Source organism: Ascaphus truei, chromosome 17, assembly GCF_040206685.1.
Source record: "Ascaphus truei isolate aAscTru1 chromosome 17, aAscTru1.hap1, whole genome shotgun sequence".
NCBI classification, from domain to species: Eukaryota; Metazoa; Chordata; class Amphibia; order Anura; family Ascaphidae; genus Ascaphus; species Ascaphus truei.
In genome coordinates, this window is record NC_134499.1 from 10,129,527 (window position 1) to 10,156,730 (window position 27,204).

Here is a 27,204-nt window from a genome sequence, read left to right on the forward strand (position 1 = left end):
CCCCAGTCACAGCCCTAACATGTCACACACACACACAAACCCAGTCACAGCCCTAACACGTCTCACACACACACACACACACACACACACACACACAAACCCAGTCACAGCCCTAACACGTCTCACACACACACGCACCCAGTCACAGCCCTAACACGTCACACACACACACACACACACACACACACACACACACACACACACACACACACACAGTCACAGCCCTAACACGTCTCACACACACAAACACAAACCCAGTCACAGCCCTAACACGTCTCACACACACACACACACAAACCCAGTCACAGCCCTAACACGTCTCACACACACACACACACACACACACACACACACACACACACACACACACACACACACACACAAACCCAGTCACAGCCCTAACACGTCTCACACACACACACACACACACACACACACACACACACACACACACACACACACACACACACACACACACACACACACACAGTCACAGCCCTAACACGTCTCACACACACACACATAAACCCAGTCACAGCCCTAACACGTCTCACACACACAAACACAAACCCAGTCACAGCCCTAACACGTCTCACACACACACACACAAACCAAGTCACAGCCCTAACACGTCTCACACACACACACACACACACACACACACACACACACACACACACACACACACACACACACACACACACACACACACACACACACACACACAGTCACAGCCCTAACACGTCTCACACACACACACACACACACATAAACCCAGTCACAGCCCTAACACGTCTCACACACACACATAAACCCAGTCACTGCCCTAACACGTCTCACACACACACACAAACCCAGTAACAGCCCTAACACGTCTCACACACACACAAACCCAGTCACAGCCCTAACACGTCTCACACACACAAACCCAGTCACAGCCCTAACACGTCTCACACACACACAAACCCAGTCACAGCCCTAACACGTCTCACACACACACACACACAAACCCAGTCACAGCCCTAACATGTCTCACACACACACACACAAACCCAGTCACAGCCCTAACACGTCTCACACACACACACAAACCCAGTCACAGCCCTAACACGTCTCACACACACACACACACACACACACACACACACACACACACACACACACACACACACACACACACACACACACACACACACACAAACCCAGTCACAGCCCTAACACGTCTCACACACACACACAAACCCAGTAACAGCCCTAACACGTCTCTCTCACACACACACACACACACACACACACACACACACACACACACACACAGTGCACTGACCGGACTATCTGATTGTTCTTAACATAGTGCAGGGTGTTGGACCTGTTACCGCCGGCAACCACAGGGGGGTAAGCGAGAATATCAGCACCGCGGGCCCGGCACTCAAAGTCAAACTGAAGCAGGGAAGAGAAGGGCATGTGTATTATACAGGGGTAAAAAATCCATCTGTACCTATTCACCCCATCTATACATATACCAGTGTGTTATACAGAGGTAACAACCCACCTGTACCTATACCAGTGTGTTATACACAGATAATACACACATCTTGGGATTGGGGTGTTAAGCAGACATAATACCCCACCCCTAAATATATCAGTGTGTTATACAAAGGTACCTCCCAATCCTCCCCTATACCAGAAGGGTATACATCCCTAAATATACCAGTTGGTTACACAATGGCGCTCCTGTCCCTCCTTATAGCACTATATGGTACTCGCTTCAATCTATGTTGTGGGCCCCTCTGGAACTGAAGGGGTTGCAGGCTCCTTTCTTTAGACAGCAATCCCTTCTTACCTTGGCGTATATGAAGGCTTCATCCACCGGGCTTATGCTACTGCGCATCGTCTGTATAAACGCCTGGGAGAGACAAACAGAACTAGTGACCGGGTGACGTGGCCTGAGAATGTGCCACGCCCCTCCCTGCTGGGACGTCTAATCCACGCGGCCGCGGTTAATGGCCTGAGAATGTGCCACGCCCCTCACTGCTGGGACGTCTAATCCACGCGGCCGCGGTTAATGGCCTGAGAATGTGCCACGCCCCTCACTGCTGGGACGTCTAATCCACGCGGCCGCGGTTAATGGCCTGAGAATGTGCCACGCCCCTCACTGCTGGGACGTCTTATCCACGCGGCCGCGGTTAATGGCCTGAGAATGTGCCACGCCCCTCACTGCTGGACGTCTTACCCACATGGCTGCGGTTAATGGCCTGAGAATGTGCCACGCCCCTCACTGCTGGGACGTCTTACCCATGCGGCCGCGGTTAATGGCCTGAGAATGTGCCACGCCCCTCACTGCTGGGACGCCATATCCACGCGGCCGCGGTTAATGGCCTGAGAATGTGCCACGCCCCTCACTGCTGGGACGTCTTATCCACGCGGCCGTGGTTAATGGCCTGTGAATGTGCCACGCCCCTCACTGTTGGGACGCCATATCCACGCGGCCGCGGTTAATGGCCTGAGAATGTGCCACGCCCCTCACTGCTGGGACGTCTTATCCACGCGGCCGTGGTAATGGCCTGTGAATGTGCCACGCCCCTCACTGCTGGGACGTCTAATCCACGCGGCCACGGTTAATGGCCTGAGAATGTGCCACGCCCTCACTGCTGGGACGCCATATCCACGCGGCCGCGGTTAATGGCCTGAGAATGTGCCACGGCCCCTCACTGCTGGGACGTCTTACCCACGTAGCTGCGGTAATGGCCTGAGAATGTGCCACGGCCCTCACTGCTGGGACGTCTTACCACGCGGCCGCGGTTAATGGCCTGAGAATGTGCCACGCCCCTCACTGCTGGGACGTCTAATCCACGCGGTAATGGCCTGAGAATGTGCCACGCCCCTCCTGCTGGGACGTCTAATCCACGCGGCCGCGGTTAATGGCCTGAGAATGTGCCACGCCCCTCACTGCTGGGACGCCATATCCACGCGGCCGCGGTTAATGGCCTGAGAATGTGCCACGCCCCTCACTGCTGGGACGTCTTATCCACGCGGCCGCGGTTAATGCATAAACATCAAAAAGGCCGGAGACTGATGAATAAATCACTGTTCACATCGGGAATTTAAAATGGACCCCGCTATTCATTCATGTCAAGTTGAGAAGAAAACCCTAATGCCATTATAAATAAAACCTCTTATTGTGAAAGCGCAGCTTGCGGGAAATATTTGTACATATCTATACGCATGTATGGTACGTATTGTTTTATTATTTCAATGTCATTTTTGGAGGTACTACCGATACCAGCGCCATTAATGTCTCGGCTCTCCTCTCACCATACATACCTGCTCCTCTTCTCAGTGCTACACCCTCTCTGTCCCAGGTGTCTCTACTCCTCTTCCCCACTCGCCTTCAGTATAAAGCATTTCCATATATGCACTAGCCCTACACAGTGAGCACTTCCATATTCCTCCTGTCTCCGTGTCTCTCTCATCACTGCCTCCTCCCGATATTTACTTTGGTATTTGATGCACATAATAATAATACTATTAATACTAATAATACTAATAACATCTTGATTTCATATAGCGCTTTTCTCAAATCGCGTCATAATGACAACATTATTTTATTTATTTATAACATATTTTACCAGGGAGTAATACATGGAGAGTTAGAGCGCGGGACGCAGCACATAGGAATGTTACAGGCACAGGTCCCTGCCCCGTGGAGCTTACAATCTATGATTTTGGTATCTGATGCACAGGGAGATAAAGTGACTTGCCCAAGGTCACAAGGAGCCGACACCGGGAATTGAGCCAGGTTCCCCTGCTTCACACTCTGTGTTATTGTCAGTGTATTTACTCACTGAGCCGCTCCTCCTCTATTATAGTGACCAAAGTGTGATGCAACTAATGCTACTGACTTATTTTCACGCCTATAAGCCCCACTGCACTTATACTTACAAGGTCAAATCCCTTTCTCCTTCAACGTAAATCATGTTCCCCTTTAGGGCCCCCTAAAGGTTAACAAGAGAGCCCTTATTTCCCTTGTTGGACATTTGCTATCCCTAGTGGGAGAATGAAAGCAAGACCTGCCACATCCCAGAATCCTTTGCCTCGCGCTGACGCCCTACCTGAGAGGAGATGCGGCCTGCTGTCTTCATCAGCTCCTGCTCAGCCTGGGACTTGACCAGCCGCAGGTGCTGGACGAGGTTCCGTACGGGCCTCACCCGGTTCTTCCCCCGGACTCGGGATTCTGTCAGTGGTTGCAGGAAGCCGGAATGCAGAGAGGGATGAGGTGGCTTTGCACCGTCGTACCAGAGAGTCACACCCTCATCTGAGACGGAAACAATTCAGGGCTTTAAGCCAGAGTTATATCATATACATATAAAGATACAGATGTAACGCAGAACGTCGCGTTAGAACGCAGAATAGCACAGATGTTCTATACGATTTAATGCCAGTGGTAATGCAGAATATCAACCGCAACCACAACACGCCAGCAATAACCCCTGCTATACATATATAGATCTATCTATATATAATGTGCGAGTGACATACACACATATATATAGAAACCCTGTCTTCCCATATGAGAAGGCACAAAAGCAGCAACACTCAGATATAGCAAAAAGACAAGTATTAGCAGTGACAAAACAGCACACTATAAACTCAACGTTTCGGTCCTGGCACCCCCCTGAGGAAGGTCCTGCCAGGACCAAAACGTTGGGTTTTGGATTTCTATGGAGCATGCACCTTGACTTTACATTTGTTGCTTGGAGTGCTGGCTGCTGCTTTTTGGTATATATACTGTATATATATAATATATATATATACCGTATTTCCTCGATTCTAAGACGCACTTTTTTCCCCAATTTCACATCTCTGAAATAGGGGTGCGTTTTAGAATCGATGTACTAAAAAAAAAAAAAAAAAAAAACCTGCTTGGGGGCGCTGCAGACGGAGGGCGTGCAGCTTTCAGCGTTTTAACAAAAAGCGCGGTAGCCGTCTGCTTGAACCACGGCCCCCCCGCCCGCTCTCCCCCTTGTCTCAGTTGGTTGCTTGAAGTGCTGGCCCCCCCTCTGCGACCCACAGCAGTGCGGCTGTAGCGGCACCACCAGCTGACCGTCCCTGACTGCTACTCACAGCTTCCAGTCCCACGAGCCCTCTGCTACTCACAGCTTCCAGTCCCACGAGCCCTCTGCTACTCACAGCTTCGAGCCCTCTGCTACTCACAGCTTCCAGCCCTCTGCTACTCACAGCTTCCAGCCCTCTGCTACTCACAGCATCCAGCCCTCTGCTACTCACAGCATCCAGCCCTCTGCTACTCACAGCATCCAGCCCTCTGCTACTCACAGCTTCCAGCCCTCTGCTACTCACAGCTTCCAGCCCTCTGCTACTCACAGCATCCAGCCCTCTGCTACTCACAGCATCCAGCCCTCTGCTACTCACAGCTTCCAGCCCTCTGCTACTCACAGCATCCAGCCCTCTGCTACTCACAGCTTCCAGCCCTCTGCTACTCACAGCATCCAGCCCTCTGCTACTCACAGCTTCCAGCCCTCTGCTACTCACAGCTTCCAGCCCTCTGCTACTCACAGCTTCCAGCCCTCTGCTACTCACAGCTTCCAGCCCTCTGCTACTCACAGCTTCCAGCCCTCTGCTACTCACAGCTTCCAGCCCTCTGCTACTCACAGCTTCCAGCCCTCTGCTACTCACAGCTTCCAGCCCTCTGCTACTCACAGCATCCAGCCCTCTGCTACTCACAGCTTCCAGCCCTCTGCTACTCACAGCTTCCAGCCCCATGAACCCTCCGCCCCCCCTCTGCTACTCACAGCTTCCTGCCCCATGAACCCTCCACTACTCACAGCTTCCAGCCCCATGAACCCTCCGCCCCCCCTCTGCTACTCACAGCTACTCACAGCTTCGGCTGCCAGCCCCACGAGCCCTCCGACCCCTCCCTTGTCTCTGTCACTCTGTGTGTGTATGTGTCTCTCTCTCTGTGTGATTCTCTGTCACTCTGTGTGTGTATGTGTCTCTCTCTCTGTGTGATTCTCTGTCACTCTGTGTGTGTATGTGTCTCTCTGTGTGTGATTCTATCACTCTGTGTGTGTATGTGTCTCTGTGTATGTGTGTGTCTCTGTCACTCTGTGTGTGTGTATGTGTCTCTCTCTGTGTGATTCTCTGTCACTCTGTGTGTGTATGTGTCTCTCTCTCTGTGTGATCCTCTGTCACTCTGTGTGTGTATGTGTCTCTCTCTCTGTGTGATCCTCTGTCACTCTGTGTGTGTATGTGTCTCTCTGTGTGATTCTCTGTCACTCTGTGTGTGTGTGTGTGTGTGTGTGTGTGTGTGTGTGTGTGTGTGTGTGTGTGTGTGTGTGTGTGTATGTGTCTCTCTGTGTGATTCTCTGTCACTCTGTGTGTGTATGTGTCTCTCTCTGTGTGTCTGTTACTCTGTGTGTGTTTGTGTATGTGTCTCTGTGTGTGTTTGTCTCTGTCACTCTGTGTGTGTGTATGTGTCTCTCTCTGTGTGACTCTGTGTGTGTTTGTGTATGTGTGTGTGTCCCTGTCACTCTGTGTTTGTGTATGTGTCTATGTGTGTCACCCTCCCCACCACTGTCTCCCTCCCCCCCTCCCCTCCACTGTCTCCCTCCCCCCCTCCCCTCCACTGTCTCCCTCCCCCCCTCCCCACCACTGTCTCCCTCCCCCCCTCCCCTCCACTGTCTCCCTCCCCCCCTCCCCTCCACTGTCTCCCTCCCCCCCTCCCCTCCACTGTCTCCCTCCCCCCTCCCCATCCACTGTCTCCCTCCCACCCTCCCCATCCACTGTCTCCCTCCCACCCTCCCCATCCACTGTCTCCCTCCCACCCTCCCCATCCACTGTCTCCCTCCCTCCCCATCCACTGTCTCCCTCCCACCCTCCCCATCCACTGTCTCCCTCCCTCCCCATCCACTGTCTCCCTCCCACCCTCCCCATCCACTGTCTCCCTCCCACCCTCCCCATCCACTGTCTCCCTCCCACCCTCCCCATCCACTGTCTCCCTCCCACCCTCCCCATCCACTGTCTCCCTCCCACCCTCCCCATCCACTGTCTCCCTCCCCATCCACTGTCTCCCTCCCTCCCTCCCCATCCACTGTCTCCCTCCCACCCTCCCCATCCACTGTCTCCCTCCCACCCTCCCCATCCACTGTCTCCCTCCCACCCTCCCCATCCACTGTCTCCCTCCCACCCTCCCCATCCACTGTCTCCCTCCCACCCTCCCCATCCACTGTAGCCCTCCCACCCTCCCCATCCACTGTCTCCCTCCCACCCTCCCCATCCACTGTCTCCCTCCCACCCTCCCCATCCACTGTTACCCTCCCCCCTCCCCTCCACTGTCTCCCTCCCCCCTCCCCTCCACTGTCTCCCTCCCCCCTCCCCTCCACTGTCTCCCTCCCCTCCTCCCCTCCACTGTCTCCCTCCCCTCCACTGTCTCCATTCTTCCCCATCCCCTTCTCCCCATCCCCTTCTCCCCCATCCCCTTCTCCCCCATCCCCTTCTACCCCCATCCCTCCATTCCCTCCTTTCTCCCCCCTTTTCTCCCCCCCTTCCCTCCTTTCTCCCCCCCTTCCCCCCTTTCCCACCTCCTTCCCTCCTTTCCCCCCCCCTTCCCTCCTTTCCCCCCCTTCCCTCCTTTCTCTCCCCCCCTTCCCTCCTTTCTCTCCCCCCTTCCCTCCTTTCTCTCCCCCCCTTCCCTCCTTTCTCTCCTTCCTCCCCCCATCCATTCTCTCTCTGCTCATCCGATACTGTCTCTCTCTCTCCCCATTCTGTGTCTGCCTCTCTCTAGTGCAGATAAATGTATGCTACTGTTTGCTTAAAAAAAAAAAAAATCTGCACATTTAATATATTGGGGTTTTTTTTTCCACAATTTTTTTTATTAAATCAAGGGTGCGTCTTAGAATCGATGGCGTCTTAGAATCGAGGAAATAGGGTATATATATATATATATATATATATATATATATATATATATATATAAAGCTCAACCCCGTTATAGCGCTATCCGCTATAATGCGGTTTGAGCATGGACCCCAAATAAAAAAAAAATTATTACATTTTTAATTAAAAAAAAATTTTTTGCACACTGCACACTTCATACACTGTATACACGGCACACTTCATACACTCACAGCACACTCACAGCACCAGCACACACTGCACACACTCACAGCACACTGCACACACTCACAGCACACTGCACACAATCACTGCACAAAGCACACTGCATACACTCACTGCACACTGAATACACTCACAGCACACTGCACACACTCACATCACACTGCTCACATGCACACACTCACAGCACACTGCACACACTCACAGCACACACTCACAGCACACTGCATACACTCACAGCACACTGCATACACTCACAGCACACTGCATACACTCACACCACACTGCATACACTCACAGCACACTGCATACACTGCACAGCACACACTCACAACACTGCACACACGACATCCCCTGAAGAAGTGACGCGCAAGCGCACGAAACGCGTAGGGTCAGAGTACATAACTACACTCGACGGGACTGACGTGAGCAGCGCGACAGGCTCACATCGCACCATCAAGCAGGAATAGGCTTCTACCACAAGTTCCGCCCCCCAGTGTCGCAGCATCCGCCCCAGGAACGCGGGACAGCACTGGAGTGCATCCACGAACACTCCAGTGGCACCAGAGGACAAGCTGATACCTCACCGCGGTCAATATTAGTGCCTGTTTACGTCCAACATCTTGTGAGTAGGGTCCTGGTTTTAACCTACCGGACCAGCGTTCTCACAGTCACCCGCATATTAGCAATTTTATTGTTTTTTATTTGTATTACATTTTCCAAGAAGAAGGAAGCGGTGCAACTCCTACTGAAACATGATCATACTCGGCCTGCATTGAGAAGCGCCACTAGGGGGCGTGAGACGCCCATCCTTTCTACAGTTTGTATTAAATTAGCTTTTTTCATATTTTCAGCCTTGCCAATTTTGTCTTATCTGTTATGTATTGTATGTCTTGTTAGTCATTTGTCAGTGTCTCGTGTGCTACTGTCTGTTTTATGTCTATTTGTCAGCATTGTTGCACTATGACCTTTTTTTGTGTTTAATTCACATATCACGGAACGCTCGGCCATATCACCATCTAATCCCCTGGAAGTACAGGATTAGAAGAATTTTGGACACTTCCTTCAATTTTTTGGACTTTAAAGACTCATACATATGGACTTGTAAGGCGCCGTTTTTTTTCTTTTTACACACTCCACACACACACACACACACACACACACACACACACACACACACACACACACACACACACACACACACACACACACACACACACACACACTCCAAGCACACTGCACCCCCCCCCCCCTCCTCTCCCTACCTTTGGTGTCGGCTTCTGAGATCGGAGCGAGGCTGGGGGGGGGGGGGGTTTCAGAGCGGGGCTGGCGGGGGGGGGGGGGGTGATTGGAGCGGGGCTGGCATCGGAGCGGGGCTGACATGGGGGGTGATTGGAGCGGGGCTGGCAGGGGGGTGAGTGCAGCGGGGCTGGCATCGGAGCGGGGCTGGCGGGGGGGGGGGCGTGATTGGAGCGGGGCTGGCGGATCGGGGATGGCGGGGGGAAGTGAGGCTGCTTATTGAAGAGCAGGGGAGTTACGGTGGCTGCTTGGGGACGTGTAAGGCTGCCGGCGCCTTAATCCACCTCTTCCTACCTCCTCTTCCCCTCTCCCCCCCAGGGGGCTGCTACTACATAGGTGAGACGGGGCAGGGGCTAAACAAGAGAATGAACCTGCATCGCCACAGCATCACACGCGGAACAAGAGACGGTCCTGTCAGTGAACATTTCTCTGACTCTGGCCACAAGATTAACGATCTGAAGGTGGCCACCCAGTCACTAACCCACCCAGTCACTAACCCACCCACCCAGTCACTAACCCACTCACCCAGTCACTAACCCACCCACCCAGTCACTAACCCACCCACCCAGTCACTAACCCACCCACCCAGTCACTAACCCACCCACCCAGTCACTAACCCACCCACCCAGTCACTATCCTACCCACCCAGTCACTAAAAGTCACTAAAGTCACTAAAACCCAGTCACAAACCCACCCACGCACCCAGTCACTATCTCAACGCCGGGTATATCAGCTAGTATGTATATAAACACACATATAGATGTACTAGATTCAAAATACCCTGCTATATAAAATCTTCTCTATAGTGTGTGTGTGTCTATACTGTAGATGTAGAACCTTATACACAGACCCACAGGATTTGGACTTTTACACAGAACATGCAGTCTGTGTATTACTGAGTACAAAGGGGTTAATATCCAAAGGCTGAGAAATAGCTGATGACCAGCTGTCCTTGAGTGACCAAGAAATACCAGAAGTCAAAACAGCTGACATGCAAGAATAGCCGACTCAAGAATAACCCTCGGCCAGTTTGGCCAAACAGCTGACCCCACTGACCCGCAAGATGCCATCTACAGTGTGCACGGATTTTGGGGGTACGCGAGAGAGACGCGCCCGTGTTCTACTACAAATTCACTGCTTTAGAAAGCTCCCCAAAGAGCAGCAAACCTTCGCTCGTTCAGCTGCTGCAACACTGCTGCTTCCTGTACCCCAATATAATATAGAAACCAGATTACGCCAATCTCTCTCTTTAGCAGCTATCCCCACCCAGTCCCCCATATGGGATCCAGGATCCAAACATGCACCCAGAGGAAGGAGACCTCCATCCAGATTCAATTCCATTTGGCCACTAGGATAGGAAGAGATATACAGGACAAGCTGTTGACATGCGTCTGAACCCAATGAGTGGACAGTCTCACCCAAACATACCTGGGCATTGGTCAAGTATATCCCCAAAAAATAGGAAAGTTTAAAGAGGCCTGGAAGAAACCATACTGAGAGGGGCAGGATTAGGAGTTTCGAACCCCATAGACCCAGATATGGTAAGAAATGGCTCAGCTGCCGTATCTGCCCCACAGCCCAAGATGTTTTCCGTTACAAAAAGAGCTGAAATCAGTGGATATTCAACATACAAGTGGGTAGAATAAAAATAATGAAAACAAAAAATGGTTTCAGCCCATGACCGACCAAACTGTTGTGGGCTTTGTTGAGTACACAAGAACAGAGCGAGGTGTCTTTTCATTTAAAGATGGCAGGTACGAGAGGTGCATGCGCGGTGACCGAGCGTGGTTGTGTAACCAGACAGCTCTGAGCCCCGCTCCACAGATAACGGATATAAAACCCTCAATTTTACAGCAATCAGTTTAAAAACAACATCATCACAGACATTAAGGCTCAAGGATGTCTAAGAAACCAAATAAAACCCAGAGGAAGAAGGGGCTACCTGAATATTTCAGAGGATCAAGAGCAAGTGCTGCGGCTGCAGAAATGGCCACGATCTCCAACACAGGCTCTAAAGCAGAGGACGAAGGGGAAGAGGGGGATGGCGATGGTCAGGAACTACTGCCAGTACGGAGATGCGATTTTAAAAGATTACATACTGACCTGAAGACGCTTCTTCAAGCAGAAATAAAAGAATTAAAAAAGGAGGACAGTGGACTGGGGGAGAGGACAGGAAAAATAGAGACAGAGCTAGATCTCACAACAAAGTCGGCCAAAAGGAATGAAAAGAAGACACGGGACCTACAACAACAAATTAACGAAATCAGAGAGCGACAGGAGGACGCAGAAAATAGGGACAGGCGAAACAATATCAGAATTAGAGGCATCACTGAAGCAATTGAAGACTGCGAGGATTTTGTATCTAAATGGATGGAAAGCCTTTTCCCTGAAAATCCAAAGAATAAGCTGGAAATGGACAGATGCCACAGAGCCCTGCGAGCTAGACCACTGACCTCAGAACAGCCCAGAGATATCATAGTGCGGCTGCACTATTACAGCACCAGAGAGGCTGTACTACAAAAAACAAGAGCTTTGCCTTCGGTGGAGTTTGAAGGTGTGCGCCAAGCTATATACCAAGATATTTCCACGACCACGCTAGCGAGGCGGAGGAGCCTAATGCCAATAACGAAAGTGCTGCGTGACAAAGCCATAAGGTATCGATGGACCTTCCCATTCGGGCTCATGGTGATCCGAAATGGGAAAGCAATATCCATGAGGGAGCCAGAAGAAGGCACAGCATTTTTGCTCAAGTTGGGACTAAAAGAGAACACCAACAATGAAGCAGAGGAGGCAGCGGCGCCAGATCCTACCTGGACATCAGTTGGAATCCCGCAAACTTCAAGATCAGATAAAGGATGAAACAATAAATGTGGACATCTTTGGTAGAAAAAGTTACAGTAAAGTTATCAAGTTTAACAGTTTTTCGGTTACACAGTTACCTGTTGATATGCCAAGAAAATTAACTATCCGACAAAACGAAATCCCTCCACAGTGGTAGACTCAGAGACTGTCCAAGGGCAAAAGAGATGACTACCCCGCCATGTGGCATGTTTTGGGCCCCCCTCACCTTGTGGCTGGAACATGGCGGCTGATGTAAAATGGCGATGGCACGATGGCAAACGAAGAGCCAGGCTGAAACGCAAAGAAACGGAAGAGAAGGTCAAGCGAGGAGAGCGGGAGAACCTGCTTCCGTCTGGTACAGAGTCGCAATCCAAGATGGCGGCGAACGGATATACGTCATCAAGAAAAGGAAGTTTATCGGCGGCCATCTTGGAGAAGGCGGAAGTAGCGGCCCGACAGAGAGGATGTGTCACAGACGAGCGCCGGACGCAGAGGAACACCTCCAGAAGGAGCGGAGCGCTGCAAAAAAAGACGGGAATACAGGCGGAGACAGGCGGACACTAGCGGGCCCTGCAGCCAGGACACAAAGAAGCGTTAAAGACGCTGTTTGATAATTTAGAGAAGGCCTCATATAGATTGCAAGCATAGAAGAAAGGGTATTCAGAGAGGATGATGAAAACAAGAAGTGATGGGAGACAGAGTTTGGGTTAAAGAATTAGAAGGGAACAGGCTATTTTAAGAGAGTGAGACTAAGAGCAAAAACACAGAACGAGCGAAGGTGGAATTAAGCAAGTCAGAAAAGCAAAGTATGTAACGTAAGAGGGCGGGAGGCGCTGGAGAAGAACGGAGAAAGGAAGTGTTATAAGTAGGTTCAGAGGAAGGGAAGAAAGTGAGGTAGCAGAGAGAAGGGGGAAGTGTATACAGAGGGCTAAGCAGGCCGAGAGAAGATGACTACAACGGAGACAGAGAAGAAAAGAAGGAACACGGAAAGTGTAGTACAGAGAGGTAGGGAAAAGTAAAGAAGGAGGTAAGAAAAGGACAACAGAGGAAGAAGGACGTTAGGAAGTTAAACGGAGAAAGAGGTCAAGAGAATAGTGAAAGTTGATAGAGGGAAGTGAGAGGGATAGATAAAGAAGAATGAAAAGAAGCCGTAAGGTCAAAGATAAAGAGGGTCCTGAGGACAATAAAAGGGGAAAGTTAGGTTAGACAGACAAACGGAAAACTGTGATCAGACAAGAGATGGGAGGATAAATAAGATAGTAATAAAGCCCAAGACAGATAGAGAAGGAGAAGACAGCAAGGAGAGTATAAGACCAAAAAGAGATAGAACAAGAGCCGTAGTCAGATAGGACAATATAGGTAATCAGTAGATAATAAGGTCAGTAAGAGAGAGGAGAGGGGAGGGGGCCGACACAGATGGGGTGATGTAGGCGATCGACAAGGGTGATCCCATGCCTAAGAGGGAGTGCATCAAGACAGCCCTGAGTAAGGGGTTAATTCCATCTCCGCAGCAAGGGAGTAAGACGACGCCGGGTTAAAAACAGCAATCGTTGAGGAAGCTTTTATTTATAGGCAACTATAGGGACGGGCGAGGGGTAAGGGTGAGAGGCCCTGCCACGGAGTCCGTATGTGCCGACGGTCGGAGGAGAAGGGGAGATACCCCCGGAACGCCGACAAAGTCCATTGGTCTGAGGGGACTAAGGAGGGAGGAGAAGGAGACAAGATCTGGGTTAGACCACCCCTGATAGTCCGCGACCAAGGGCAATGAACCTAGGGCCGAGGCGCTTGCGCCCCGGCACCAAGGGCAATACGTTTATGTGTTTAATGTGGTTGTCTTTGTGTTTTGTACCCAGCCCCCCTATGTGTCCACCTTCCCCCCCAGCCGACCCTGGCTACCAGCAGAATGGAGATGAGAAGATCAGGAGCAGGCGTACGAAAAAAAGAGACGGCAGCACAAGCACCCAGCTTGACTTTGAAGCACGGCAGATGACATGTACAGATGAGTAATGAAATAGTGATTATCACACATCATGTAAAGGGATTCAACAGCCCGATTAAGAGGAGAATTGCATTCAGAGACTGAGGCCGTAAGAAGGCAGGTATTATCCTCCTACAGGAAACACATTTCTCCAGACAAAATCACCCAAAATATAAGGATAAAAACTTTAGGACATTCTATCTGGCCCCAGCAGCAGTAAAGAAACGGGGAGTGGCCATCCTGATACATAACAGACTGGCGCTTCAAGTTGACAAAATATACACAGACGCCGACGGCAGATACCTTATTCTGACAGGAACACTACCTGGTCAGGCGCTTACACTAGCTTCCATCTATGCCCCATGTGAGCAAGCTCCGGACTTTTTTTAAGGCTTTTTTCACCAAACTACAAAAAGTATCGAGCGGCAATATTATCCTCGCAGGAGACCTGAATCGCGCATTAGACCCACACTTAGATAGATGCACAAGAACTAACCAATCCCATAGACAAGACGTACTAACATTAGTCCAGGGATTAAGGGACGGTCAGGTAGTAGACATCTGGAGAGAACAACATCCAGGAATAAGGGAATACTGTATACCTTTTTTTCGCACCCACATAACAGATACAGTAGGATAGACTACTTCCTACTGCCAAATAGAATGGTTCCAGTGGTCTCCCATACAGGGATCTACGACATTTCTTGGTCGGACCACGCACCGGTAGAGCTTGCGGTGCAATCTAAGCTCAATAGACAGACCCGGAGCGAACTGGAAAATTAATGAGCTTCTGCTGAAAAATCCAGCAACAGAAGAGGAGATTGGGGAAAAGGTGAAGGAATATTTTAGGATCAATGAGGGTAGTGCATCAACACACGCCACGTTATGGGAGGCCCAAAAGGCTACCCTCAGGGGAATTCTGATGAATTTGGCGGCTAGACGAAAAAGAGAGTCAGATAAAAAAGCTGCAGGAGAGATTGGCTCAGCTCACTGCCCTTCACAAGGAAAACAAGCAGGGGGGTACTCTGAAGGAGCTCTCTGACACCAAAATTAAGCTTAATCTAGTGCTATCCTCCCAGGCCGAGAAGGAGTTGTCTTGGTCTAAGCGCAAGTTTTACGACAAAGCCAACAAGCCAGATACTCTACTTGCCAATAAGCTACGAAACAAGCTTCCAAATGATCAAATTTCATCGATTCGTACACAAGGAGGGGACCTTACCTCCAGCCCTAAAGGGATCGTGGCCGAATGTAAACGATACTACGACACTCTTTATAATGGAGATAAGGTTAGCCACTCAAAAAAAAACAGAAGAGGGTCTGAAGGCTTTTCTAAAGGAGGCACAATTACCCATATTGAGCAGAGAGGAAAGATTAATATTACAAGAGGATTTCAAGATGGAGGAGCTAGTTGAGGTAATAAAGACACTCAAGCCAGCCAAAGCCCCGGGCCCAGATGGCTTTTCAAATCTATACAATAAAAAATATATTAAGATCTTAGCTCCTCATTTACTGAAATTATTTAATGAAATACTCGCAGGGGCCTCCTTTCTGGCACAGACGCTCCAGACGTCTATCTCTCTGATCCATAAATCTGGCAAGGACCCGGCAGACTGTAAGAGCTAGCGGCTCATTTCCCTGATTAACACGGATATCAAAATGTTCTCTAAACTGTTAGCCAACAGGGTGGGTAACGTCCTTCCCAGGTTGATACACCCGGATCAAGTAGGGTTCATCGGAGGCAGACAGGCGGCAGACAATACCAGACGAATAATTGATTTGATTGATTTGGCCAAAAAGCAAAAGATCCTGTCAATGGTATTAAGTCTGGAAGCAGAGAAAGCTTTTGACCGTATAGACTGGCCTTATCTAAGAGAGACTCTAGGAGCGTTTGGCTTTGGAGGATGCCTGCTAAGCGCAATCTTAGCATTGGGTAAGGGACCCATGGCGAAAGTAAGGCATCAGGGATTCCCATCTGAACAATTCAGTATCCATAGCGGGACGAGGCAGGGATGCCCCTTGTCACCACTATTATTCGCCCTCTGTATAGAGCCCCTGGCAGCCCACATTAGATTATGTCCGGATATTGCAGGTATAACAGTAAAAGACCAGGCATATAAGATTGCACTTTACGCGGATGACGTGATCCTGACGCTGTCAAAACCTCTTACCTCTCTGCCCAATGCCTTCGCGATCCTAGGAAAATTCAACCAAATTTCGGGGTTTAAAATCAATCAGACTAAATCAGAAGCCCTCAATATCAATCTACTAAAGCAAGTAGAAAAATGAATAGATCTGAACTTTCATTTTAAATAGCAAACCTCCGCTATCAAATATTTAGGGGTATATCTCACCAACGATTATAATTCCTTATATAAAGCTAATTATCCTAAATTGCTCAAGACACTGAGAGAGGATCTCAGGGTATGGGCGGGTTACGGTATTTCCTGGTTTGGAATAATTCATAGTATAAAAATGAATCTCCTCCCAAGAATTCTTTATTTGTTTCAAACCCTACCAATACCCATCATACAAGCTGACATCCTCTCACTGCAGTCACAAATCATACCATTTATTTGGAATAAAAAATGCCCAAGAATTGCAAAAGGCATCCTAAAGAGGCCAACAATGAAGGGGGGTTTAGCGGTACCTTGCTTGTTGGCATATTACAAAGCAGCTCAATTGTGTCAAATTGCCCAGTGGCTTTCAGAACCAAACAAGCGGAGATGGATGGCACTGGAAAAAGAGTTCTGCGCACCAGTAGCGTTGCACAATTTAATCTGGCTTTCCAAAAAATGCAGGAATACTCCCCTAGTGCCTCCCACGGTCCTGTCCCGGTCATGTAAGTTATGTTAGTCTCGTCTGATGTGCACATGTAGTCTGTCAAGTCAGTCTTATGTTTAAATGTTGCCCCAGATACACTGGGGATGTTCAATTAATTTACATCGTGGTATTATACAATGGTTTGTGATACAATGTAAGATGTGTAAAACCTAATAAAAATGAAAGTTGAAAAAAAAAAAGATGGCAGGTACATCGTTTTTAGAAGGGAAATGGCCGGTATCATTGGTATCAGCAGCAAGAACAAAAACTCCCACTGTTCTCTCGTGGTGGTCCTCATATTTTGGCCCATGCAGTATGGACAAGTGTGAGCTGTACAATCATAAGTTATGCTGGGACTGAAGGAGTTCTATATGTAGTGATAGGGGTAGGTATGGATAGATGTTCTCTATGTCCCAGACTCCTTCACACACGTCATGGATAAGAACATCCCCAGAACATCTGATTGACACCTCACCTATGCACACAGGGAATATGCCACATCAACTTAAACCTGGAAGTGAGAAAAGTTATTCTCAATCACACCTCCTGTATTATGGAAGATGAATTTAGGTCAATCAATCAACCTTGGCCAAGGTAACAATTGTTTCCATGTGTGGAAGTTTGGTTCTGCCAGGTGTATATACAATCACTGGCAAAGGGAACTTGGTTTTACCCTATGGGACCATTACTACTTCGTAATGTTCCCATCCCTGTAACAGAAAACATCACAATGTCCTGATCGTCCTCTCACAGTCACAATGTGAGATTGGGAATGGGAACACAACCAAGGCGGGGCAAGAGAAATGGGGGAAATTGAGAACATTTTTAATAAGTTGAAAGATGAAGGAAAGATGATCGATATGGTGGTCGAACAAAATCAAGAGAAAACGGCAAAAGGTAAAATCAGTCAATTAAAAGAAGATGCTCAAGTTTCATGGTGGGAAAGTATCTCTGGACACAGCCTCACTATGGACAACTTTCTTGGAATAATGGTGTATGTATGTACATAGCGCCACCCAGGTATATAGCGCCATCCAGGTATATAGCGCTTTACTATACATATGACATAATATTATAACACAAAGATAATAAGCGCTTCAGACAAAAACAATAGGAAAAGGAGTCCCTGTCCCAAAGAGCTCACAATCTAAGTGGTAAGTAGGGAGAACGTACAGAGACACAGGTGGGTGTTCGGGTTAGTGCGTCTGGAAGGGGCCAAGGTCAGTGCACGAGATGTATAGTATCAGCCACGGAGTTACTCACGTGCTGCGGTACAGAGGAGTGTTTTAAAAAGAGTCCTAAAGGTGAAGAGAGGGTGCCAGTCGGATATTGAGGGGAAGGGCGTTCCACAGGTGTCTCTAGAGATACCAGTGTGACAAGCAGTAAGGACCAGAGACTCTGAAGGAACTCTGTGAGACGCAGCACAGGAAGTGACATCAGACGCCAACATCGGAGACAGACGTGTGAGGAAAAGAGATTCTCCTGCACTGCACTGATATTATAATAATAATAATAATAATAATAATAGCATGTTTTTGTATAGCGCTGCTAGTTTTACGCAGCGCTTTACATAGACATTTTGCAGACACAGGCCCTGTCCCGTAGAGCTTACAATCTATGTTTTTGGTGCCTGAGGCACAGGGAGATAAAGTGACTTGCCCAAGGTCACAAGGAGCCGACACCGGGAATGGAACCAGGTTCCCCTACTTCAGACTCAGTGCCAGTCAGTGTCTTTACTCACTGAGCCGCTCCTTCAGAAAACTGATCATTTTCATGTAAAATAAATGTTAGTGTTTTTAATTCCCTTTCTACATATTGCTCCGTGTGGCCAGTTTTGTTTTTTCTTACACACTCCCTGAACATTTCCCTGTGACCAGATACAAAGGGAATTCACCTTATGAACCAACGCCCATATTATAGGCACTAAATGTGAGTGCAATACCCCCAAAAAAATTCTCAACAGCAGTCATTTAAACTGTATAACACGACATATTTTCCCTTTATTTTTCCCATCAAACTCATTCTCGTGTATTTTTGTGCTGGATTCTTCCTGTTTTCTACAATCAAAAATGGACTAAGGAACAGTCCCCTCACTGCAGCAGCATAGCAATTAGCGTTTAATTATAGAGTTATCCCAATATTTACCAAGTGTTTAATTAGCGCTTTAGTCCTTGTTTTTGTTTATAGTGTACTAGCTGAGAGACCCGGCGTTGCCCGGGATGTAATTTTGGGGGGGCGGACGACAGGTTTGGGCTTCCCCCGGGTGACTGGGTGACTGACTGAATGGGTGGGTGACTGGGTGGGTGACTGAGTGGGTGGGTGACTGAGTGGGTGGGTGACTGAGTGGGTGGGTGACTGAGTGGGTGGGTGACTGAGTGGGTGGGTGACTGAGTGAGTGGGTGGGTGACTGGGTGGGTGACTGGGTGGGTGACTGAGTGGGTGGGTGACTGAGTGGGTGGGTGACTGAGTGGGTGGGTGACTGAGTGAGTGGGTGACTGAGTGAGTGGGTGGGTGACTAAGTGAGTGGGTGGGTGACTGGGTGAAAGTGGGTGACTGGGTGAAAGTGACTGGGTGACTGGGTGGGTGTGTGGGTGTGTGTGACTGGGTGGGTGTGTGGGTGACTGGGTGGGTGGGTGTGTGGGTGACTGAGTGAGTGGGTGGGTGACTGAGTGAGTGGGTGGGTGACTAAGTGAGTGGGTGGGTGACTAAGTGAGTGGGTGGGTGACTAAGTGAGTGGGTGGGTGACTAAGTGAGTGGGTGGGTGACTAAGTGAGTGGGTGGGTGGGTGACTGAGTGGGTGGGTGACTGAGTGAGTGGGTGGGTGGTGGGTGACTGAGTGAGTGGGTGGGTGGGTGGGTGACTGAGTGAGTGGGTGGGTGGGTGACTGAGTGAGTGGGTGGGTGGGTGACTGAGTGAGTGGGTGGGTGGGTGACTGAGTGAGTGGGTGGGTGGGTGACTGAGTGAGTGGGTGGGTGGGTGGGTGACTGAGTGAGTGGGTGGGTGGGTGACTGAGTGAGTGGGTGGGTGGGTGACTGAGTGAGTGGGTGGGTGGGTGACTGAGTGAGTGGGTGGGTGGGTGACTGAGTGAGTGGGTGGGTGGGTGACTGAGTGAGTGGGTGGGTGGGTGGGTGGGTGACTGGGTGAAAGTGGGTGACTGGGTGAAAGTGACTGGGTAACTGGGTGGGTGTGTGGGTGACTGGGTGGGTGTGTGGGTGACTGGGTGACAGTGCGTGGGTGGGAGACGGTGGGTGACTTACCTTGACCCCGTGGCATCTGGCTGGGGCAGGAGGTGAGTTCGGGAAGCTGGCGGGGGGGGGGGGGGGGGCAAGGGTGGCAGGAGGCCCGCGCAGCGCTTCCCCTCCGTCCGGGAGCCGGCGCACGTGAGGGGGAGTGCAGGAGGCCCGGGCCGCGCCGCGCTTCCCCTCCGTTCCTCGTTGTGAGCGAGGGGGAGGAGCCTGGAGTTTGCTGCTGAGCAGGAGGGCCGCGCTTCCCCTCTCCGGGAGCGGCGCACGGTGAGGGTGATGGTGCGGCTAGGGATGTTGCGGAGCGTGGGGATTTGGGTGAGGTGGGGAGGGGGGAGAGAGTGAGGGGCACCGGGAGAGGAGGGGCACCGGGAGAGGAGGGGGGGTGTGTGGAAGGTGAGCTGCGGTCCAACTGACGGGGGAGAGTGACGCCAAGCAACAGAGTGTGTGTGTGTATATGTGTGTGTGTGTGTGTGTGTCGTCACTCCGCCTCAGGCCAATGAGTGTGTGTGTGTGTCGTCACTCCGCCTCTGGCCAATGAGAGGTGTGCGGGGGCGGGCGGCCCAAGGGACCAATGAGATTTCCCCTAGGGACACAGGAAGATGCAGACAAACATACAGTGCTTTCACAAATATAAGATGTGTGTATATGTGTGTGTGTATGTATGTACGTGTGTGTGTGTGTGTGCATGCGCGTGTCTTTGTATGTGCATGTTTATGTGCGTGTCTGTTTGTGTGTATGTGTATGCGCGTGTGTATGTGTATGCGCGTGTGTATGTGTATGCGCGTGTGTATGTGTATGCGCGTGTGTATGTGTATGCGCGTGTGTATGTGCAGGGCACTACCTAAACAATAATTCAGTATGGTAGCAATCTGGGTGCAATCTGTTTATGGTACATTACATATACCTCTATCTAACCGTGTGCAGTACGTGAGAATAAACACGTAGCAATGTGAACACGGATCGCGTCGGCCATTTTTTTAATTACAGGTTAAGAAATCAAATCAAAACCAGGTAAGAAAAAAATACAACTAACGGTCGCCCCTCTGTGCGCGCGGACCTGCGCGGAGAACCGCCGTGCTTACCTTGCAGCCGGGGCAGCGCATGTCTGAACTCTTCCGTCGTGAAAGCCTCGTCTACCCCGGTCAGAGCGACGGCTCCGTCTGCCCCAGATCGGGCGCCGTCCCACAGCTCCCGGCTAGCGTCCCTGCGGGGCACGTAGAGGGTGGCGGTGTGAGCGGGCAGCGGCTGGCCCGGCCGGCTCTGCAGGAGCAGGATGCTGTCGGGTTCGCGGAAGCCGCACAGATAGAGGAAATCATTGTTCTGGTGGAAGGGGAAGGGGATGTCGTTGGTCATGTAGAGTGTGGCGTTGGACAGGAAGATGACGGCCTGTTCCGTGCCCCCTCCCAGGCCCTGAGACTCCTTCTGGATGAGGGACATGAGCTTGTGACGACGAAGAGCATATTCTCCTTGCGTCAACCCTGGCGTCACATCACCTGAGAAGGAATATAAATAAGGAATATAAATTGTATTATAAAGCATATACATTACGACACTAAATGTGTTTGATGGGCTAAGCAGCGCGATCCTAGCCGTGGCTTCCGTGGCAGGGAATCCTCGCTGCTGGTGGTCCCATTCGGAAGTAATTGGGACCACCCGAAGCGCCGCCGGGGGACGTCACAGCTTTTTGCGTTTGAAGCCGCGGCTGCAACAGAAGTGAAGCTGGCTACATCTGTACGGTCACGTGTCATCATTACAGTCGCAAAATGCCGTGCGCCAAAGGGGAAGGACCGCCGTGGGTTACCGGACTGTGGTCCATTCAAGCTGACGGTAAACGCAGGACCACTGCGTGATCCCCCAGATTTGGATGAAGTGAATGTATCAAATGTGAGAGGCAAGCCCCCCCCCCCCTTTCCCCGGTAGAAAGACGCCCTCCTTTTGTTAAATTCTTAACAGTCTAATTGGCTTCCTTAAACGAATGTAACCGCGCTAAAAGCGAAGACTCAGCTATTATTTAATTGATAATGAATTACATTGCATTCCTTCCAGTATTTGTCACTCAAGTGTTTTCTTTCCCCTTATCCCCCCCGTCCTTATAAGAAAACCAATAAAGATAAGGGGAGGAGGAGAGAGGGGGCTCTGCCTGTGCAAACTCTTGTAGAACGCACAGTGAGGCAGCAGCCAGAGGAGATCTAACCCCCTCCCAAGTCTCAGCTCCTCAAAAAGGATTTAATTATACGTCTAGTTGTCAGATTTGGGTAAACGCAGCATCAATCCCCCAGATATCGCCCCTTAGGCCACGTCCCCAGTAGCCGCTGCTGCGCGCCGCACACAAGGCACAGCCCTCTATGGGGCAGACCCCAGTCGGCGTGTGTGCGTGCTCGCACAAGCCGCGATGCGCCACCGCTTTGGACAAAATAATATTTTTGTCTTTTGGCGCGGCGGCGGAGCAATGGCCACATCATGACCGTGCCCCCCGTCCCCGTCAGATCTCCTGCTCTTCATTTCGTGGCTGAACCAGGTGTACGCGCCGCTAGACGCTCCGGCGCGCGTGCAGTCGCGACCTCTGAGGCCGTAGCCTTACACAGGTCACTACCATTAGTACGTTTTGGTCATAGGAGGGATTGCCCCTTTGTGGCTCTTTGACCGGTCCCGTTACCTGGTTTCAGGAGATGTGGGTGAGTAAAAGGGCTGGGTTGGCCAAGGTACCTTCTGGGAAGATTCAACCGCAGCTCAGGTTGGATGGAGAATCTGCGCCTGACGCAGGAAACACAAGCTACGGGGGAAGAGACAGCGGTCAGGTGGGATATGCTTCTATGTGCACTGTATTCATTAAACTTTAGGTACATGTAGATCTTCATTTATATGGCGCCCGCAGTGTACTCAGCGCTTACCAAGAGACCATACAGTGCAGGGAATTATAATACCATAAGTGCAAACAAGATCAGACAATAGGAAATCCCTGCCCCGGAGAGCTTACAATCTAAGTGGCACGATGGGAGAGTTACAGAGACAGCAGGTGAGGGAATAAGTGCAGTAGATGGCAGTGCTTGGGCTCACTGGTGGGTAGGAGTGACTGCGGGTGTGGGACAATAGCCAGGAGTCCGGGCTATTTAAGAAGTGAGTTTTAAGGTTTGACTTAAAGGTGGGGAGAGAAGGTGCTCGGTGTATACTGAGTGTGAGGGAGTCCCACAGGTAAGGAGCAGTGAGGGGAAAGTTTTAAGGTGAGAGAGAGCAGTAGAGGTGAAAGGGGTGGAAAGGAGACCGGCCGCGTCCATGCTGCTTGCGCAAGAGAGAGCTGCGCGATGAATCACATTAGGGTAATATGATCGTGTATAGTGCGCGTGCGCCCAATGAGGGTGAACCAACTCTGTGACGTCACGGCCACGCCCCCCGAAACGCCTCCATGTTGCGTCTACCTACAGGACAAGAATCGCCCCAGCTACCTGCAAGCGTGACGTCCCGGCACTCAGTTGCGCGCTTAAAAGTAGAGAAACTGTGTCCAATTTGAATGGTTGCTGCTTTAACCCTCTGAGTGCCGTAGGGTCGTGGCCCCCAAAGCACGGTCACAAGAACGTGGCATCCTTTAAACTGGACATGATCTCCCCTAGAAAAAGAACACTCTGCGAGCTTGGCTGTGGTCACCATGGTATGAGGCCCCTGGAGTGTCAGGCCCAATGATGCAGCGGCTACATCTTGAGGCACCCAAAGGGTTAGAGGTATGGCTAGGGTGTACTAGGCCACTCTATAGTAGAAACTATTATTCACATATAGCGCTGAACATAATGATATTCACATTGATCGATTGAATTCCCCAAAGAGCCAACCAATTCGTGACTCACTGACTTGATACATCCATAATTAATTGTGTGGGCAACTGACAAAGGCAGCAGCTTACGATGGTATCCCATTACTTTTCCATTCCCAAATGAAGAAGTATCACTAATTTATTTTTTTCTAATCACATCTATCATTCCCTGTTTCTTTTTAAGGTCATCAAACCAGCTTTGTCCCAACCCGTCTCTTGAAAATCAAAGTACAACTGCTTTTTATATACAAACCTACCATCCCATTTTTTTGTTATCATAAGCAATGACAGCATTTTACAAACAGATGTCACTTTTCTGCCTACAGGCAGTCCTCGGTTATCCAACGGAATCCGTTCTGGAAGTAGCGTTGGATAGTGAAACCGTTGTAAAGTGAGTCCCATGTTAATCAGTGGCGGTGAGCGTCAGATAACGCATTCCGGCGTCGAAAAACAGCCCATAGGATTACATTTTAAAGCTTTGGATATACCATTCGTTGTAAAGTGAAACGTTGGATAGCGAGGACTACCTGTATTGGCATTAAGAATGAAGAAATCTTTCAAAAAAAAAAAAAAAAAAAATTTGCCTCAAAACAATTTACAAATAATAAAAGTACTTTTTTTTAAGGCACTGGACAATCCCTTTATTGGTTATAACCATGCATTCATCATATAAGGGGAAACATTATTTTTAGGCTGTTGTAAAGCAATGTGACTCTTAAAAAAAAGAGGCATTTAAGGGAACAGGGAATAAATATCTGACCTGTAACACAGCCATGGAGGAACTTTTCAGAGGCAGGGCACCACATGACTACAGAAAGCTCAGAAGACAAGTGATATCAATATTATATTTTTATATATATTCCACAATTATATGTGTGTATTTATATATACACAGTAACTGCAAGTCAAAAGCAACCTCAGATCAGCTGCAGAGAATAGCAGTCACATGGGCCAACCTCCACCAGCTGCACTGCCATGCATGGGTAAGATACACCCCTTTCACATTCCACATTCCGGACGCCTTCAGGGTCCTTCGTCTGTTCTGACGCGCCTTGGTTACGTCCCACCGGCTGCCTCGTTAGGTGCCTGAAAACAGCGCTGCTCATCCACTGCCCAAACCACATTCGCTAACAACCGGGGCCTGTCACGCACTGCCAAGTAATGCGTAGCAGGCCCCCTCTGGCAGCGGAAGGGTTTGTAGATATGTTACCGGCTACTTTTTGTGTGTGTGTGCAGGCGCTGCGGAAGTCAGCCTACATTCTGGAAAGTTCCCTGACAGCCATGGGGAGGGCGGGGCCTGCGCAAGTGGGCGTGGCGTTAACCAGAAGCCCCCTGTCTGTGTCCTGTACATGGCTAGGAGTTGCTGAGCCCTCTCTGGCAGCAAAAGGGTTAAGAGCTTACACTAGTTAACCCTTTCACTGCCTGAGACATCTGAAATACAGTTTAAAGCATGTGAAATTAGGAAGATTATAGTAGAATGCATAGCAACGCAATGAGTACCATTAACAAAGCGTTTCTTGTCATTACTGTGTCTGTTATTAAGTGTTTATTTAACCCTTTGCGGGACGCGGCCCAGCACCATCGGATGACCGTGGCGTGCCCTTAATCCGGAAGTGGAAGAGGCGTCCTCCACCGTTTCCCTTCGCTTCAGATCGCATCTAGCTTGGCGTAGTCTCTGCTGCGCAAGCCCCCACAACATTGTTTCTGCAGGTGCCCAAAGGGTTAATGAAAAAAAGTTATTATTCATGCAGTGAGAAGTAGAGTATACAATTCAGTAGGAAATGCATATTTCAACAATTAAAAATGTCTCACTTATGTTTAAGGGGCAGTCCCTCCTAGGAGCAAAGTGTTCTTAAAACTCTGTGATTCCCATGCTCCACTACGCAGAATAAGGGTACGGGGGGCCCACATTCCGTGGGTTACAACTGACCTTATATCCCTCTACCAGTTCAGGGATGCCTTGTGGAAAAGCTACAAAGTAGCTGGCACTAATAAGGATCTTAATAACTACAGATGCCTGCGGTATATGTGCACAAGGCAAATGACATGCAAAAGCACAATATTACTCCAACAATCTCCTCCAGAATACATCAAACCCAGCTAACTTCTGGAAGGTTATCAACAATATATTCCAGCCTCCTAACCATCAACAACCAAGTAATATCACTAAGGGGGATATTACTCTGACAAACCCCACTGACATTGCAAATGCATTCAATGATTACTTTGTGGGGTGTGCCACTAACTTATTAGCGAAACGCAGCCCAAACCACAAACCTGAATCTCATTCTGAGAGTACCCACATAGCCCCACCCTCTCCCAACACTGCCCACAATTTTCAATGTCCCAGTATCTGAAGAGGAGATTACACAAGCGCTCCCCAAATTAAATCTAAACAGCCAATGTGGACCTGACTTACTGCAATCTAAGGCTGCGTCCATAGAACGTGGAGCAGCGCTGAGCCGCGCGGACGCTGATGCTCACCTGATCAAGCATGAGCGATTTCATGCCCATGCAGACAAGCCAGCGTCCGCGATCGGGAGGCCGAGGGAGGCCGAGGGAGGCGGGGCAGTGACGTCACTGGGCCAATCGCCCGTGACGCGCCGACTTCAATGTCACAGCGCCAACGTCACGGCACCGTGACGTTGACGCTGCTTCGCGCTGATTGGACAGCGCGCTGAAAACAGCCGACAGCGCGCTGAAAATAGCTTGGCTGTCGGCTGAAAAATCCAACTCGTCAGCACGCCTGCAGACGCTCGCGTGAGCCCCCTCTAAAGACATCCTCATTGAGGATGCCGGGGCTCAGTGCGGAGCGTCCGCACGGCTCAGCGCGGCTTGTCCTTCTATGGGCCTAAGTTCCTACGACTTGGTGCCCCAGCCATCGCCAAATCAATTGCTTCCATAATCAACTCTATCCTGTCTGCAGGCCAAATCCCTAAGACCTGGAAAACTGCTAGTGTTGTCCCAATATTCAAAAGTGGGGACAAAAATACTGTCTCAAACTACAGACCAATATCTCTTCTCCCAATCCTATCCAAAGTCATGGAAAAATGTGTCCACTCCCAATTAAGTAACTACTATAC

At 50.0% G+C, this 27,204-nt stretch overlaps 1 protein-coding gene across 2 annotated transcripts in view; it reads right to left on the minus strand.

The window, feature by feature from the left end:
• The window catches only part of XPNPEP3 (X-prolyl aminopeptidase 3), a 34,699-nt gene extending 9,319 nt beyond the window's left edge, over window positions 1-25,380 (minus strand). Inside the window, exons 1-6 of one of the 2 annotated variants that reach the window (XM_075573879.1) lie at window positions 24,882-25,380; window positions 22,973-23,089; window positions 21,399-21,809; window positions 4,113-4,315; window positions 1,844-1,906; window positions 1,327-1,440 (exon numbers count right to left, since the gene is read on the minus strand). In XM_075573879.1, the coding sequence (XP_075429994.1) occupies window positions 1,327-1,440; window positions 1,844-1,906; window positions 4,113-4,315; window positions 21,399-21,809; window positions 22,973-23,089; window positions 24,882-24,927 (954 nt within the window). In that variant the 5' untranslated portion in view covers window positions 24,928-25,380. The remainder of the gene's footprint in view (window positions 1-1,326; window positions 1,441-1,843; window positions 1,907-4,112; window positions 4,316-21,398; window positions 21,810-22,972; window positions 23,090-24,881) is intronic. The other variant, XM_075573878.1, reaches the window with a different exon arrangement.
• Window positions 25,381-27,204: the final 1,824 nt, after the last annotated feature.